General features: G+C 40.2%; 1 protein-coding gene across 1 annotated transcript in view; it reads right to left on the reverse strand.

Annotated features, from left to right (window-relative positions):
* The window catches only part of CIMIP6 (ciliary microtubule inner protein 6), a 36,462-nt gene extending 27,971 nt beyond the window's left edge, over positions 1-8,491 (reverse strand). The window contains exons 1-2 of the mRNA XM_082743622.1: positions 7,748-8,491; positions 3,827-4,028 (exon numbers count right to left, since the gene is read on the reverse strand). Of these exons, the coding sequence (XP_082599748.1) occupies positions 3,827-4,028; positions 7,748-7,773 (228 nt within the window). The 5' untranslated portion in view covers positions 7,774-8,491. The remainder of the gene's footprint in view (positions 1-3,826; positions 4,029-7,747) is intronic.
* Positions 8,492-18,039: the final 9,548 nt, after the last annotated feature.

Genomic DNA, 18,039 nt, shown 5'->3' on the forward strand with positions numbered 1-18,039 from the left:
ATATAAAATCAATGCACAGAAATCAGTTGCATTTCTCTACACCAACAACAAGACAGAAGAAAGAGAAATTAAGGAGTCAATCCCATTTACAATTGCACCCAAAACCATAAGATACCTAGGAATGAACCTAACCAAAGAGGCAAAGAATCTATACTCAGAAAACTATAAAATACTCATGAAAGAAATTGAGGAAGACACAAAGAAATGGAAAATGTTCCATGCTCCTGCATTGGAAGAACAAATATTGTGAAAATGTCTATGCTACCTAAAGCAATCTACACGTTTAATGCAATCCCTATCAAACTACCACCCATTTTTTTCAAAGAAATGGAACAAATAATCCTAAAATGTATATGGAACCAGAAAAGACCTCGAATAGCCAAAGGAATATGGAAAAAGAAAGCCAAAGTTGGTGGCATCTCAATTCCGGACTTCAAGGTCTATTACAAAGCTGTCATCATCAAGACAGCATGGTACTGGCACAAAAACAGACACATAGATCAATGGAACAGAATAGAAAGCCCATAAATAGACCCTCAACTCTATGGTCAACTAATCTTCGACAAAGCAAGAAAGAATGTCCAATGGAAAAAAGACAGTCTCTTCAATAAACGGTGTTGGGAAAATTGGACAGCCACATGCAGAAAAATGAAATTGGACCATTTCCTTACACCACACATGAAAATAGACTCAAAATGGATAAAGGACCTCAATGTGAGAAAGGACTCCATCACAGTCCTTGAGGAGAACACAGGCAGCAATCTCTTCGACCTCAGCTGCAGCAACATCTTCCTAGGAACATCACCAAAGGCAAGGGAAGCAAGGGCAAAAATGAACTATTGGGATTTCATCAAGATCAAAAGCTTTTGCACAGCAAAGGAAACAGTTAACAAAATCAAAAGACAACTGACAGAATGGGAGAAGATATTTGTAAATGACATATCAGATAAAGGGCTAGTGTCCAAAATCTATAAAGAACTGATCAAACTCAATACCCAAAGAACAAATAATCCAATCAAGAAATGGGCAGAGGACATGAACAGACATTTCTGCAAAGAAGACATCCAGAGGGCCACCAGACACATGAAAAAGTGCTCCATATGACTTGGCATCAGAGAAATACTAATTAAAACCACAATGCAATTTTACTTCACAGCAGTCAGAATGGCTAAAATTAACAAGTCAGGAAATGACAGATGCTGGCAAGGATGTGGAGAAAGGAAAACCCTCCTACACTGTTGGTGGGAATGCAAGCTGATGCAACCACTCTGGAAAACAGCATGGAGGTTCCTCAAAATGTTGAAAATAGAACTACCCTATGACCCAGCAATTGCACTACTGGGTATTTACCCTAAAGGTACAAACGTAGTGATCCGAAGGGGCACGTGCACCCGAATGTTTATAGCAGTAATGTCCACAATAGCCAAACTATGGAAAGAACCTAGATGTCCATCAACAGATGAATGGATAAAGAAGAGGTGGTATATATACACAATGGAATACTATGCAGCCATCAAAAGAAATGAAATCTTGCCATTTGCGATGACGTGGATGGAACTAGAGGGTATCATGCTTAGCGAAATAAGTCAAGTGGAGAAAGACAACTATCATATGATCTCCCTGATATGAGGAAGTGGAGATGCAACAGGGGGGGTTAAGGGGGTAGGAGAAAATAAATCAAACAAGATGGGATTGGGAGGGAGACAAACCATAGGTGACTCTTAATCTCACAAAACAAACTGAGGGTTGCTGGGGAGATTGGGGTTGGGGGAAATGGAGGTTGGGTTATGGACATTGGGGAGGGTATGTGCTATGGTGAGTGCTGTGAAGTGTGTAAACCTGGTGATTCACATACCTACCCGGGGGATAAAAATATATGTTTATAAAAAATAAAAAATTAAAATGAAAAAAATAAATAAAGTGAAAAAAAAAAAACAACACCACCAAAAAACACAAAACTTTCACGAAACCAAAATTAAAAAAAAAAAAAAAAAAAGATAGCTCTTTTTGTTTTTAAAATATGAATAGTGCCTCCACTCCAAAACAAATACGCCCTTAACTCGGTGATGTATCTTCAGTCTTTTTGTATATCTCCTCACTCTTATCCACCAGCAGCCTCTCTTCCCTGTCCTCTCACTTCATCTCAAACTTCTTTTCACCACCTCTTAAAGGTCTCTGACTCATTTAGCCTTTAGCAGCAATAAATAAGGATCCTATGGCTACTGTATCACCCCATCTGGATCGCAGCTCCTGACATTACCTTTCTCAAGACACCTAAAAACTAGTAGAGAAAATTAGTGCATTGATTTTTGAGATTTTTACATTTTATATTTCCATTCTCAAACCCATTTCTTTTCCTTAGTATCTCCAAGGTAAGGATGGATTCAGCTAATAGTTTGGTTTTAATTCAGTCCTGACTTAGAGCTCAGGAGAGTCACTCATTAACTTTTGTAAGAAATATGGGAACTTCACTAACCTGGATTTCTGGACCAGACTTATATCCCTCAGGTAGGCCTGGACTATTAATATCTTTAAAATCCCCTCATGGTTTATAAAACAAAATAGCCTTAAAACTGGCCACATAGGGTTTTATTACATGACATTAATACATATTTGACTACATTAATTCCTGCCTCAAGAAGATCTCCCATTCACACACAGGGCCCTGGTATGCTAGCGATTTTATGATATAAACATTGGATGCTACTGATGTGAAGACAGGTCATTAAAAGCAATCTCTATTTAAATGTCAAGTTAAATCACAATTACACATAAACTCACATGGCAAAAGAACTTTGTGGCTGAGATAAAGTAAAACATCTCAGGTAGAGGACTATCCAGGATTATCTAGGTGGGCCCAATGTAATCACACCCATCTACTGAAGACGGAGGCAGGAAAGTCAGAGCAAGATTTGAAGATGCCATGCTGCTGGCTTTCAAGAGGAAGGGGCCACAAGCCATGGAAAGTAGGCAGTTTCTAGAAGCTGGAAAAGGCAAGGAACTGGATTTTCCTTTAGATATTCCAGAAGGAAACCAGCCTTGCTAATAGCCAATGAGACTGATTTTGGACTTCTGAGGTCAAAAAGTGTTGAGAATAAAATTGTGTTGCTTTAAGTTAAATGTTTAAATTTGTGGTAATTTGTAATATCGGTAACAGGAAACTAACAGGATAAACTATACCTCAACAAACCAAACTTTAAAGAAAGAAGATAATGAAATAATATGATAGTGAAGAAAAGTGCGGTTTGACTAAACCAACTGTCCTGGGTCAGAAACCTGGCTATGGTAAGGTTTGCTTACTTACTTGCTTACCATTTGCTTACTATGTAATCTCAGATATGTGAATTACTTCTTTGTGTTATGCTATCATACATAAAATATTTCTAATGCTACCTCCTAGAAACTGTTGTACAGATTAAAGGCTATAACTTACATAAAACACTTAGCTCATCCCTAGCACTTCACATACTTTAAATAAATGGTAGCTATTATTTTATAGAGAGTATCATGGGAAATTTTTATAGTAGAATATGTAACACAAATATGATATTACAGATTTCTCCAGTATCTGCCAAACACTACTAAGTGGCTATAATCTGATCCAATCTAGGAAAATAACTATTTGGATTCCTTTTCTATTTATATATTGTTTGTATGCAACAGTTATCTGGGAGAATAGTCTCAGGTTACTGCTTTTAACTATTGGATTATAAAAAATATTAGACTGAAATATGTCACATCCTTTACGTAGTCTGTGACCAAATTATCCTGCAAAACAGCTTCTGAATCTAAATCTGTATTTGTATATAAGGAACATACGTCCAACCTGCTTTTCTGGCCCTTTTCTGGGATCTATGTAGGGAACTGGTTCATTCAATGTTCTTGCATTTGTATGAATGAATTTTGCATAATATATACGTCCTCTCCCGACAAATGGTTTTGAATGTTGTATACTTTTTCCAGGTTGTTTGATTTCTTCTTTTTTTCCAGTTACATACACTATTCCACCATCTTCTATTTTATGCTCTCTGAAAAATAGAATTACATAGTAAGTAATGTATCCCAGTGAACATTTTAGAACTGTGTCATAATTGATAAAATAAAATTTAATATATTTCAAGTATTAGTCAAGAAAATTTAAGTTTTATTAATAGTTATAAGGGACTTATACAATTAAAATATGGAAGGGTATTTTCTCATTTTAAATATTATGATTATTCATAATAATACACCAGCACAATGTACAGACTTTCACTTGCTTGGAATAAAAAAAGAGTAGTGATTTTATCATGGTTACAGATCCTGTTTGGAACATGTATTCATGAAGGTAAGTTACATGCTAATTTTAACTCATCTTTTTTAAAAGTTAGCTATTTAGGGGGTGCCTGGGGGGTTCAGTAGGTTGAATGACTGACTCCTGATTTCAGCTCAGGTCATGATCTTGGGGTCCAGGGATCAAGCCCAGCTCTTGATTCTGACTCAGTTCATGATCTTGAGACCCAGGGATCCAGCCTAGGGTCAGGCTCCTTGCTCAGTGGGAGTCTGCTTGAGATTCTCTATCTCCCTCTCTCCCTGTCGCTCCCTCCCCCACCCCACACACTCTCTAAAATAAATGAATGAATCTTAAAAAAAAAAAAAAAAAGGTTAGTTACTTAGTAAATTCAGTCACCTGGACAAGGATAGCTATTTAATTTTAAAAGTTCACCTGGCAAACTTATAAAAGGTACCAAATGACCACTATTATTTATCTTTTCAGGAAAATACCACTGTGGAGGCATGAGAACAATCAATTCAATCTCATCACTTTTTGCTTTTAATAACTAGACTGGTACCAAAGTGAACATTATAGAATTTTTTTAAATATTAAAAAATGTTTAGAAGCAATTTATAGAAATTTTCTCCTTTTAAATAAAGAGTGGTAGACATTATAAAAGGCAGTATTTTAAAATTCCACATACTTGGAAAGTAAAGGAAAGAATGAAATAGATTAATGTGAATACTTTTTACATAGAAGCTTTTAAAATTAAAGCCCTGACCTATGGAAGGTAAGTAAATAAGATTACAAATTTATAGAGAAAATGAGCAGTTCTGTTTAGTCTTGGCCCTGAAAATATAACCCCTCCGTTACTTCAAAACAAAGTCAGGTTCATCTTTTCTATCATATTTTTTAGTGAAAACCCCCAAATGCATTTGTGTTGCATTTATAGTGAATACTGCTTCCTCATCAGCTTTGAGGCTGCAGGATCCAGTTCCAGCTAATCTCTTCCAAGGCAATGAGACCACTCTCCCCTCACTTCTCCAGACAGCACACCTGCTTTCAGTTCCCGGACACACCAGTTATTTTCCTTCAGGACGGTGTGCACACAGTGTCCCCTGTGCCTGGGCAGTTCTTCCGTGGGTCCCTGCACCACTGGTCCATTATCTTTAAGTCTCTGCTTAAAAGCCATCTCCTCAGAAGCTTTTCCTAGATTTCCCCCTTTCTGCCCCATGTAGTCTCTATTTTAGTACTTTCTTTCATAATACCATGACTCATAATTTATGTATCCAGTTTTGTTTTGTTTTTTTGGTAAGCACTACAAATACCCTTTACTGGTCAGTAGCTCTCCATAAGGGTGAATGAAGACTGTGTTTCTTTCATCATTATGTAGCTACCTGGGGAAGCATCCTATTCATCACAGTTACATGGACCGCCATTATAGTATTTGCATATTCTGGTCAATCTGCTGGGTTATTTTTTAGTCTGGTTTAGTGTAACTGTATACACCCAACCCCTACTCCAATATAGATACAAACAACATTCAGCACCCTTGGACCCTACCTCCCTGCTGCCCAACACAAATTGCTCTCTGTAAAGGTTTTGGAAAGACTGATTACTAGTCAAGTGTGAGTAACTTCTAAGGCTTTTTCTATTACCTTTAAATAAACACATATCTCTGGAATGGTCATGATTGATTTTATTATAGACATCTGACATCAGTTTTTCCATCTGCTTCTCATGGTTGTAACTTAGCAATATACTTGCACTGGCATCACATCCTTGAAGGGACGGACTGTGGCTCTATGGTTGCATGCATATGCATTCGTTCAATTAAGTATTTGGGGTGTGAGTAGCTATAGATTAACACATAAATGTGAAGTATATGATTCTGTAGTAATTTCTTAATAGAAGGAAACACAAAAATGAGCAGTGAAGAAAGGCAAACAGAGCTGGAATCTCAACTCTGCCATTTAATACCTGAGCCTTGATTTCCTCCTTGGCATGGTAAGGCCAAGAATACCTATTAAGAGAGATGTGACAATAACGTTGAATAATTCATTCTTTCAATAGATTATTTATTGAATTTTGTGCCTGGTGCTGCTCAAGGCACTGAGGATACAGGAGTGACAAAACAAAAATTCCTGCCCTCGCAGAGCTTACATTCTAGTGAGGGAAGGTAGATGAGAAATCAAATAATAAGTAAAACATAGTCTTTTGGGTGGTGTTAAGTGCTAAGGACAACAACAGAGCAGGGAATGGGGAAAAGGAGTGCATGTATGTGGGAGGGAGGCTGCATTTTTAGATAGGGTGGAGGCTGCATTATGAAGGTGGCAACTGAAAAAAAGAAAGAGGGGAGCAAGCTAAGAGGATATTTGAGGAAGGGCATTCTAGCAGAGTGAACTGTAATTGCCAAAGTATGGCAACAGAAGCACCTGGCCTTAGGTGCTTCTCTAAGTGTGGTCCCAGAAGGAGCTGCATTGTCATCTATTTTACCTTAATAGTACAAATTCACCGGTTCCATCCCATCCCGAGATAGGTTCCCAGGAAACTTAACCAGCTCTCCAAGTGATTCTTGAAATATGTTGAGAACCACTCTTCTAGTGACAAAAATACAGGCTTTGGAAGCAGATACCCCTGGCCATGTTGGTATTAAACTGTAACACCTTGGTCAATAGTTCTCAAAATTTAGCATACATCAGAATCACCTGAAGGCTTGTTAAAACCCAGATTATTTATTGTTCTCAACTCCAGATTTCTGATTCAGTATATCTGTGGTGGGGAGCCTGTAAGAATATGAGTTTCTAGTAAATTCTCAGATGATGCTGGATTGGGGTGGGGTGGAGTGGAGAGCACACTTGAAGAATCACTGCTAGCGGGGAGGCCTGCGTGCTGGAGCAGGGTGCAGTCAGAGGGCAAGCAGCAGATAAGACCAGGTAAAGGAAAAGGGGCAGTTTGTGGCGGTCCCACAGGCCACTGCAAGGACCTTAGTGCTTACTCTCCAAGGGCCCATGGAGAATAGTGATCTAACCTACGCTGTAAAAAAAGAAAGAAAGAAAAAAAAAGACCTCTCAGACTGCTAAGTGGAGAACGCGCAGAGGCAAGGGGAGCAGCAGAGACTGTTACAACATCCAGGTAAGAAACGCTGGGCCAGCCTTGGGATGATGCTGGAATTCTGGATATATTTTAAAGGTAAAGCCTAAAGAATTTGCTAATAATTTAGATGTGGGGTGTTAGGAGTGGAAGATTCCATGGGACTTGAAGACTGTTGGGCCCGGCAGCGCTTGTAAAGCGCCCGACACACAGTGGGTGCCGGGTAAGCAGTGTGTTTTAAAAAGTATTCCGGTAAGCGCTCAACTACTAGAGATAGGATGGAAGAGGAAAAGCTCTGATAGCGCTCCGAGGACCCACCCCTCGGGTCTCACTTCACCCTCCCCGAAGGAAGGAAATAGTTTCAGAAGGGGAAATAGAAAACCAAACCCCAGCACTTACTGCTGCTTATCCTCCTTTTCCTCCATGGGCTCCCGCGGCCTGACACGAGGCAGCGAGGAGCCTCACGGGAAGATCTGGGACTAAGCCCTGCCTGGAAAGGGGCGCGCGGAGGGCCGGGACTGTGACTCGTGAGTTGCTAAGCGACGGCGGGCTCCCGGCGCGCGGCCTTGGAAACCGGCAAGGGGGCGGAGCCGGAGCGCGCAGGCGCAGTAATCCGGCTGGGTTCCGCAAGCTTGCGGGTGCGGCCGCCTGACCAGGCGGGGGCGGGTGGTTGGGTCTATGGGCGTCTTTTCCGGACCCGCCCCGGGCTGAACGCTGTGTGTTTGAACTTGGCCTTTCCTATCGGTCCGGGCGGAGTATTTATTAAGGCCCACGCTGGCCTTGGCGATCAAAAAGGGGCGATTCCCAGAGCCTCCCCCGCGGCCCTAGGCTCTGGTGCTGGAGGCTGTATTGCTTGCGTATCCGCGGAGCCTCGCAGGAGGCCTCCCCGGCGCTGCCCACGTCTGCCGGAGCTGGCTCCAGAAGTGCACGCAGGCAGGAGAGAAGCTTGTTTACGTGAACCGTTAAATACTGTGCAAGTAATGATTGCTGCTCCTGGGCTGACTAGTCTTTGCTTGAAAAAGCTTGGCTGTCGCTGTTCTCCACGATTTCTGGCAAATCTTTCCACGGCCCGGCAGCAAGCATTAAAATAGAGCAAGGGAACACTCATCTCCTGCAAACGAGACTCCCCGCGGTGTGTGCATCTGCTCCAGCCTGAGTGGGGTTCAGAACCGGGCGGAGGGAACTGTAGGCTATGGCAGCAGGTTGGGGCTAGTATTCCTAGCGTTTATCTAAAAAGAGCAAGTTCCTGGGAAAAGCAGTTGATGACTTGCGTCCACCTTCTGGCCCCCGATTTTCTTACCTCATTTCACCATTGCTTCCCAGTTTCCATTACCAGAGCCAAATTTCTTTGGCATCAGCCGTCGTAAATCTTGTATTTGCCTGGATAATGGGAAAAGAAAAAACCCTTATTGGGTTGAATTCTGCTGTATAACCAAGCTATGCTTGTGTGTGTGTTCTGTAAGACCAGAGAACCAAGTCTGGTCGCCGGACTCACTGTACATACGGGAGAATATATGAATAGAAGTTTGATAGCTAGTTACCTACACAACTAAATTGGTAAAAAGAAGTGGAGTGTGTATAAATACATGTGTGTTTGGGGAATAAGGATTGGGTGGGTAAATACGTATGGGGAGAGTGGGTTGAAAACCCCCAAATGGGAAAACTAACAATTGAGGTCCTGCTTGAGAGCCAGCTGTTTGTTCAGCACCGTATGACACCATGTACTTACTTGGTCACCGTCTCTGGGGGCATAGGCCGTTGGGGGCAGTCGGTGTTTGAATCCTGGTTCCACCCTTTAGTACCTGCTTCAGTTGGGCAAATGATCTATTCTCTCTAAGCTTCAGTGTCTCCATCCACAAAAAGAAAATATTTCTTTTTTTTTTATTTAAAAAAATTTTTTTAATAAACATATAATGTATTACTAGCCCCAGGAGTACAGGTCTGTGAATCACCGGGTTTACACACTTCACAGCACTCCCCATAGCACATACCCTCCCCAGTGTCCATAACCCCACCCCCCTCCCCCCAGCAACCCTGTTTGTTTTGTGACATTAAAAGTCTCTTATGGTTCGTCTCCCTCCCAATCCCATCCTGTTTCATTTATTCTTTTCCTACCTCCCAAACCCCCCATGTTGCATCTCCACCTCCTCATACCAGGGAGATCATATGATAGTTGTCTTTCTCCGACTGACTTACTAAAATGAAAATATTCTTAAGGTTGTTCTCCAGTGAGGATTTCTCAATACAGGCAGAGAGTACTGACCGGGGTGGGTGGGCAGGCTTGTGGTCAGTCCCTGGTCATTATTAGCTTGGGTTTTGACTGAGAAATTTGATGGGATATGCTACCCCATGTCTTTAAGACCCAGTCAATTCTCTCATAAGTCCCCCTAATATTGATTTCATCCTTCACCAGTCTCTTCAAGCTCCTAAAACCACTCACCTTCAGGGACAATCCCAACTGCTTGCTGTGAAGAAATGAGGACTTTCAAAACAAATTCACCTGCATTCAACAAGATGACAGTTGTTTGGGGTTTTTTTTGAGTCACATAGTATAAGACTAAAATCTAAATATATCTATGTCAATCTCTTTCCAATTGTTAAGCAGTTCATGTATATGCAGATGTATTGAGGGATGTAAGAAACATTTTAAAAAGATAATTATGCCTACCACAGAGAAGCCACAATCTGGTTAGGAATATAAGAAATAGATATTGGGAAAAGTTGTGAACAATGACACATGATACTAGTATGTAACTGGTAGTCATAAGTGTCAAATTTCAGTGCTGAGGATAATACGGTGTTACAAAAATGTGCCCATTTTTTAAAAAATGCCAATTACTTATGACTGGTACATCCTCTGTAAGGCACTGCAAAACAATGCAGATTTTATAATAATAGTAACTTTTTAATGTAGAAAAAGCACTGGGATGTTAGTTTTTTTTACTATGAACTAGCTGCTCTGACCTAGGAGCAATACTTAAACCTGTCTGCTATAGATTTTCACTTGTAAAGGGGAAATAAAAAAGGTAAGATGAGATAATCTCTATGATCCCTTTCTGTAAAATATAGTGATTCTACTGGGAAATTTATGTTTGAAAATCAGTGAACACACTAGCCTCAATAATACATGTAATTTTCTCGTGTTAGGTAGTTTGGATTCTTGTCAGCGGAGAATAATTCAACGTGGTTTACTAATATTGTACAAGTTAAAAAACCAGTGCTATTTGAGTGAGAACACCATATGTGAGGAAACATAATAGGATAGAAATTGCTCATCCGAAATGTTATAGATGCAGAAAATTGTCAACACTTTTTTTCAAACCATAGGAAAATGCCAAAAATAATGAAGGTACAGTTGTATACCTTGAGAGGAAAGGAGAGTCCGGCTTCCTCTCAGTTCTTTCTTCAGTCATGTGATACCCATGAGGAGCTCAAGAGTATGGCATCAAGCCAAATCTATCTCTACTTTTGTTTTTAAAGATAGTTCATTTGCCTCATTTATATGTATTGTATAGGTTAAATGAGAAAACAGAATTTATCCTGACACATAGAAATCACTCATTAAAACTTGGCTGTTAGTTTTCTGCCTGTTTTTATAATTAGTAGACAGTTCTCAAGTACATGTATTATATTATCTGTTTTTGTCCTTATTTTATTACCTTAGACTAATACTTTTTTAAAGATTTTATTTATTTATTTAAGAGAGAGAGGAGCAGAGGGAGAGGGAGTCCCAACGTGGGGCTCGATCAGACAACCTGAGATCATGACCTGAGCCAAAATCAAGAGTCAGCTGCTTAACAGACTGAGCCACCCAAGTGCCCCTTAGACTAAGAATGCTTTCAACCCAAAATATACATTAATTTGAGGGCAATGGAAATGAGAAATGTTAGTGTTAGGTTTACCTTTGAAAATTAATAGGTTTAAATGAATTATAGGTAGGAAAGGAGCCCTGAGTTTTCCTCTGGTCTAAGTTTAAAACTAAGTGATTTATATTGTACTTTAAAGAGAGATAGATGATAAAACAAGCAGGAGGTGTTACATCAATTAAAAGGTAAAAGTCTCTAGTATAAATCATGTAGATCATTCTAAACAGATCTATGCATGAATATGTTTATATTCATATAATATATGCATAAAAGTCTTAAGTTTTATGAGCTCTCTTGAAATAACTAAAGCAATTACAGGCAGCCTGGTTACTCCGAAATCGTGGTCAGAAATCATGAGTTTGGCCATTTACCCCATTGAAGGAAGAAATTTACAAGGTGTAAATTTTATGAGTATTTTATGAGTTCAGAGCTTCTAGTGATCACTGTAATTTCATGACTCAAGGTTTATTTTCAAATAATCCACCTATGGTACCTTACATAGAAGCTGTATAAACGAAGGATGAATGAAGGTGGTCCTAGGCAGTTGTTAGTAAAGGGCCGTGTTGGTACTATCGTGATGTCTTCAACTGAGTGGTCATGTAGTAAAGATTTATTGAATGAACAGCTATGGACATATTGCTTCTTGAGAAAGGAATGCAAAATGAAACATGGTTGAGGTGGTTACCATTCTCAAAAAGTTAGGAATCCCTAGTCTAAGCTAATTTTGATGATTTTCTGTCATCTAGCATATTTTTGGGGGCTGTTTTCCTTGTTTGCTATGAAGAATTCCAGAGATGGAGTAAAGACTTGCAAGGAAGGGGATCACATCTTAGTATCTGATTATTGAGCAATCCAACATATATTCCACACCTTGTAAATTCTGGCCTCTCCTCACTGGACCATAAGATTTATGGTTGATTCATTTAAGGTTCTCAGCACCCAGGAACGTACCTTGCAAACAACAGACCTTATCAATGAAATTATCAATGAAATTAACTCAGAAAAAATACCTAGAAAAAACAAAATATATTATACTACTTTGAGCTTTTCAGTGTTTTTAATGGACATAGGTAGTAATTGTTTAACAACTTCCTTAGAGAATCTCCACATTGTAAAACAGGTAATTAAAACTACCTTCTAAACTAAGTAACTTAAGTTTTTCAATTCCTGAGAAATAAAATCTACTCTTGATCCCTTTGATGATACAACTATTCTCTGTACTTGCCCTAGGAGAGGAGAACTCATGTGTACTGAAATTCAGGGTCAGAGCTGAGCTTAAGCCCTAGTTGCATTTTTAAAGCTCTCTGACTCTGCATAAGCTATTTAAATTCTTTGAGCTTTAGATTTGGACTATGTCTCTTATTAATCTTTAAAAAATAATTGAATGGTGCTCACGTAGGTAGCACGTATACTAAAAAATAAATGAATAAGATCCCAAAAGAATAGGGATGAAAGAACTTACCTTGTAGGATTATTGGATCAAATAAGGCAAGTGTAAAGCACCTTGCATAAAGTGGGCACCCAAAAAGTATCGTTTCCCGCAGCCTTGCCCTAGCCTTATTCCTTGGTGGAAGCTCACCCAGCTGGAAAGTGAAACAGCGAGGATTTGTTTTTAGATCAGTCTTTTTTACACTGACCACCTCTGCCTAATGTTTCTCTACCTCTTGTTTAAATCATGCCAATAAAAATGGAACATAAAATTCAAAATAGGGTCTTCCTAGTGTCACTATGGTGTGAGAATGGGTAAAAATAACTAGAAAGACTAAACCCAGCAGATGTTTCAGGAGTGAACGCCTTCAAAACAGGAAGGCTCCAATAGGGGTGGAGAACATAACAACCATCAGAGAGGGGGCAGGGCTGTAAAAAGTGAATGTTTGCACCGTCTACTTACAAACTGTCACCATACACAGTGCATCGTCACCAACGATGCTCTGATGCTCAAGCTGATGTCGAGGGCCCCTGTTGGTAAAACAGAAATAGTAGTAATCCAAAAATGAGCTCATAATCGCTGGTTGCCGCAGCTCCTGGTGCCACACTGTCAGCTTTTAGCGATGAGCTGCTGAGTGATGATCATTTTTTTTTCTTCTTTTTAAGATTTTTATTTGTTTGATGGAGAGAGACACAGCAAGAGATGGAACACAAGCAGGGGGAGTGGGAGAGGGAAAAGCAGTCTTCCTGCTGAGCAGGGAACCTGATGCGGGGCTCGCTCCCAGGACCCTGGGATCCCAGCTAGAGCCACCCAGGTGCCCCCTGATGATCATTATTTTTATATGGATGGGTAGACCTATGATAAATTTAAAAATGCTTTTCTTTTTTAGTACATTTGAAGAGTTAGGAGAGAAGCTCCCACTTAAAGAAAAATGAGGGTTTTGACCTAGAAGTTAGAATATACCTTAAAAAAAAAAAATCATAGGTAAGATTTTTAAATAGAAAAGTACAACACCTTTAATAAGGGGAAGTTTACTTCAATACCTCCTAGGCACATCTTTTCAGTCTGACACAGCAAATCAACATTTCACAAGTCATTTCCTTTATCATTCTAACCTATCCCCTTTCCCTTATGTAATTATATAATGGACTTATATGCTCCAAGTTAAATATATTGGTGTTTATAAGCTTTTCAAGAGTTTGGAAACTTAGCCATTTTTTTTTTTTTTTTTGCTCCCAGGGTAAGCTGGGAGCAAACTTCTTGACTTAAATTTTCTTTTTCTTTCTTTCTTTCTTTCTTTCTTCTTTCTTTTGCTTTCTCTGCCAACATTGCTTTAAGGCATTAATAATGGGTTGTAAGAGTCAGAAAAAGAAATCTCTCTCTCTCTCTCTTTTTTTTTTTTTTAGGATTTTATTTATTTGACAGAGAGAGATCACAAGTAGGCAGAGAGGCAGGCAGGGGGGTGGGGAAGCAGACTCCCCACTGATCAGAGAGCTGTATGTGGGCCTTGATCCTAGGACCCTGGGGTCTTGAGGAGAGGCTTAACCCACTGAGCCACCTAGGTGCCCCAGAAAAAGAAATCTTAAAGGATTTTCCCATATTGTAAGAGAAGGGAGACAGCATTAGAAAGAAAGCTTCTGTTTCTGCAGTGTTTTGCCGTGTAGAGAATGGAGTGGGGAATGCCGTAGTCCGTTTTTTCTCAATGTTAGTCAGTATCATGGGGACTGCGTGGGAGCCGTGCAGGTTGTGCGGAGCTGCCACCATGAACAGAGGCCTGAGCTCCCCTGACAGAAACCCAGAGGGCAAGTCTGACCTCTCAGAGCTTCTGTGCTTTTGTCCATACATTGGGAACCAATACCTACCCTATTGGCCGCAGCGATTCTAAGGGAGCTATTACACACCCAAGATCTTTGTTAAAGCACCCTTTATTATATCCATTGGTTGGGCCATTCTAGGATCCTCCCTCCCTCTTGGGGTGAGTTGCAAGGGAAAAAGCAACTGCCCACAGCAAACTGTTAAGTACAGTTTGCATCAGTGTCCACTTTGGCCATAAACTCTTCTGCAAAATTTGTATTTCCTTTTGCTTTTTGTTTATATTTTAGCTTCTGCTCCCTTGTTGAGCCTGCTGTGAATCCTCATTTTAAGCTATATTTCATCTGTGTTAAGACTGTTAGACTGAGAAGCCCACCTATAAGATAATCTGCTCCAAACTGTCTATAGATGGGCCTGAATAGAGTAGAAGATGGGACCAAGTAATTAACTTTTTAGGCTTTTGCTTTGAGTGGAATGTAGTTTGATTAGCTTGGATGAGAACAGAAAACCTCACTAATGGGAAAATACAGTGTCTTTAATTATGTTATTTCCTTAATGAATGTTTGAGGTTATACAAAATAAAATCTATAGAAGCCATATATTTTCATCTTGGCTATACTTCATGAGTTTCTATCCCAAAGTTAGTATTTTCTTTCTGTCCTTTCCTATTCATATTTGTAAGAGTTGGGTTTTTTTTCCTTAGAATTACTACTCTTTAAACTTTTTACCTTATCTAAAAAAAATTTTATACTTCTTAACAGATCCATTATGGTTTTTGTTGCTGTTGTTATTGTCGTTGTTTAGAGAGGAAGGGGGTGGGGGCAGGGAGAAGGGCAGAGGAAGAGGGAAAGAGAGACTCCGAAGCAGGCTCCAAGCCCAGCCCCACGCAGACTCCATCTCACAACCCTGAGATCCTGACCTGAACTGAAATCCAGAGTAAGAGAGTCAGACACTTAACCTTCTGAGCCACCCAGGCACCCCACCCATTATGATCTTTTATTTTGAACTGAATATGGATAGAACTGAAATTCTACTTATTTTTAATATCCTTTTTGCTTCTCATTCAGTTTTGCAGGAATATAGCATAACAGAAACCTTGCCCTAAAGTTGGAACCACTCCTTGATGACATGACTTTGAGCAAGTTTTACCTTTCTGAACCTTCATTTCCTCATCAAAAAGTAGTAATAATGATTGTCCCTGTCTTACTCCTAGTGTTTTTCTGAGGCTGACCTAAGATGGTCCGTGTGTACTACGTGACACATGGTAGGTGCTCAGCCACTTATCTGTCAGCATTACCATTAAAAAATAAATGTCTTAAGAGTTGAGATTGTTTCATACTCCTCTCTTTACACCCAGCCTCAGGCACAGTGCTTGGGATCTGGCATATTCTTGTTAGATATTTCCTGAATAAATGACAAAAGTACCCAGTAAGTCTTACATAGTCCTCGTTATTGGTTTGCCAGCCCACAGGTTTATCCCTGCTTCTGGAATTTTTCACTGAGAGTTATGGGTACCAAAACTTGGACTCCTGGAGTGTCCTGAAACCTTGGTATTTATGCAAGAAAAGTTACATTTTTAAAAATCAGGCTGCATATTTTGGGGGCATATTTTTCAGCCCTCTTTTGGCTTTGGACTTGGCACTCTTATGAAGCATGGCTCTTCACACTGGCCCTACTGATCTCACAGCTCCACAGTTTGGATCCTCTAGTCCAAACAGTATTTTACCATAAACCATCCTCATTTCTGCATTACTCTGTTTGCATATCTAGTTACCTTACCTAGACTCTGTTCCCGCCTGTTTGGAAAAGGGGACTTTGACTTTTGTTCATGGTTTAAAAGGAAGCTGTTGCTGCACTTCCAGTATTCCTCTCTGCACCCACTTTCATTCCACCAGAGACCACACTTGCTGCCCAGACTTTCAGGACTGGACGCTGATTGGGGCCATTTTACCAGCAGGGGGGATCACTGCATTAAAGGTCATTGCTCAGGGTTGGTGTACTTCCTGTCTCCAGGAACTGGACAGACCAGAAAGGGTCTTTCTCAGCTGGCCTGGCCAATTTAACACTCCATTCTACCTACAGCTGGATGGAGCCAATGAAGCAGTTGTCAGAATCCTGCAACTATTTAGAGAGGGTCTAGAACTCAAGGGAGAGCACATGAGGAGTAAGAGGGCTTGCTTTGGCCTCCTACTTCAAATTAGCTTCTGTAATCTAGCTTTTAGTCATAGTCTACTTTTACTCCATTGTTGAACTGGGTCCTTGCCCAGCTCATGAAATCATGACTTTGTTTGCTGTTGGGCTGTCATCTCTTGTCAATATACTTCTTTGGCAGAGAATCCCAAATTCTTTGGGAAAATTTGGAACAGAATACCATGGCTCTAACCAAAGCGATGTGAAAAACCAAGCCCTCAATGTCCTTCTCCATCCAGTCCAACCTAGTTCACATAAACGTTTTAGACAACCACTGTAAGGATCTTCTTCTAAAGCTAGATGTTCTGCAGTATTAAGAGAGTTAGTCTATTCTAATATTCTCCCATTCACCCTGTTGATGAGGGCGAGAGTCCAGCCTACAGTTACAGGGATGGCTGAACACCTGACTCCTGACACTGGACAGACGACACCATCCACAGTTTACTAGTCACACATTCTCAGAGCCACAGAGATGGACACCATGCCCAGCAGGTGGGGGTTGTTGCATCAACAACGTGATGAACACCCCGTAGCTCTAGGAGGCAGGCTTTGTAGTGTCAGGAGGATAAGGTCACCCCTGGTTTCCCCTGGGAAATGTGATTGGCTTGTTTGACTAATTTGGCAGACTGGCAGGGAACTAAAACTTGTTATTCAGAGATAAGCAGGAAGTGCATCTGGTCCCTTGGAAGGGAGGTTGTTAGGCCAGCGAATCTTTTCCCTGGGAGTGGAGAAAGATTTGCCGTTGAGTCATCCAGTGTCAAGGCAGCATATATATTGGACCTTAATTTTTTAGGATTCACACCACACAGATTATACTAACATAACATCATTCGTTCATGACCTTGGAATTTTACTCTAGATGTGTGTTTGTGAAGGTCGAACTTCCCAGTAAGATTGGGCACTACTCAGGGAGAGTCAGCACTTAAAAAACCATGAACATTATGGTTTTGAAAAACATGATTTGCATTAAAATGACCAGTCCTATCTCAAAGTGATTTTGTCAGTTTTAGTTCTATGAATACCATTTAATACACCCAAGTTCTGTCCTTGGACGTGGTTAATTTCTTAAATGTAGCAAAGCTTTGAGCCCTAAAGGATGTGCTTGGTAGAATTTAAACTTGTTATCAGTGAAGAGTTTGAACTCATGGCTGGCAGCTCCGCCCACGTACTGCCCTCGCACTGCTGAATTCAAGCCTTGTGATGTGCCGAGGATTGACAGCTCTACACAGTTAGAGTTACCCCCAATTGCTGACATTCTGTGAAGAGCTAATGTGGTTTTTTTCCACTCTGTTTTCAAACAATGGGTAAAACAATAAAACAAATGGAACACTGACATTCTTTTTAAAATCAGAGTTAAGCTAAGGCCTAAATACCAGAATGCTGATGTCTCAAAT

The sequence above is a fragment of the Mustela nivalis genome, assembly GCF_964662115.1.
Source record: "Mustela nivalis genome assembly, chromosome: 8".
NCBI classification, from domain to species: Eukaryota; Metazoa; Chordata; class Mammalia; order Carnivora; family Mustelidae; genus Mustela; species Mustela nivalis.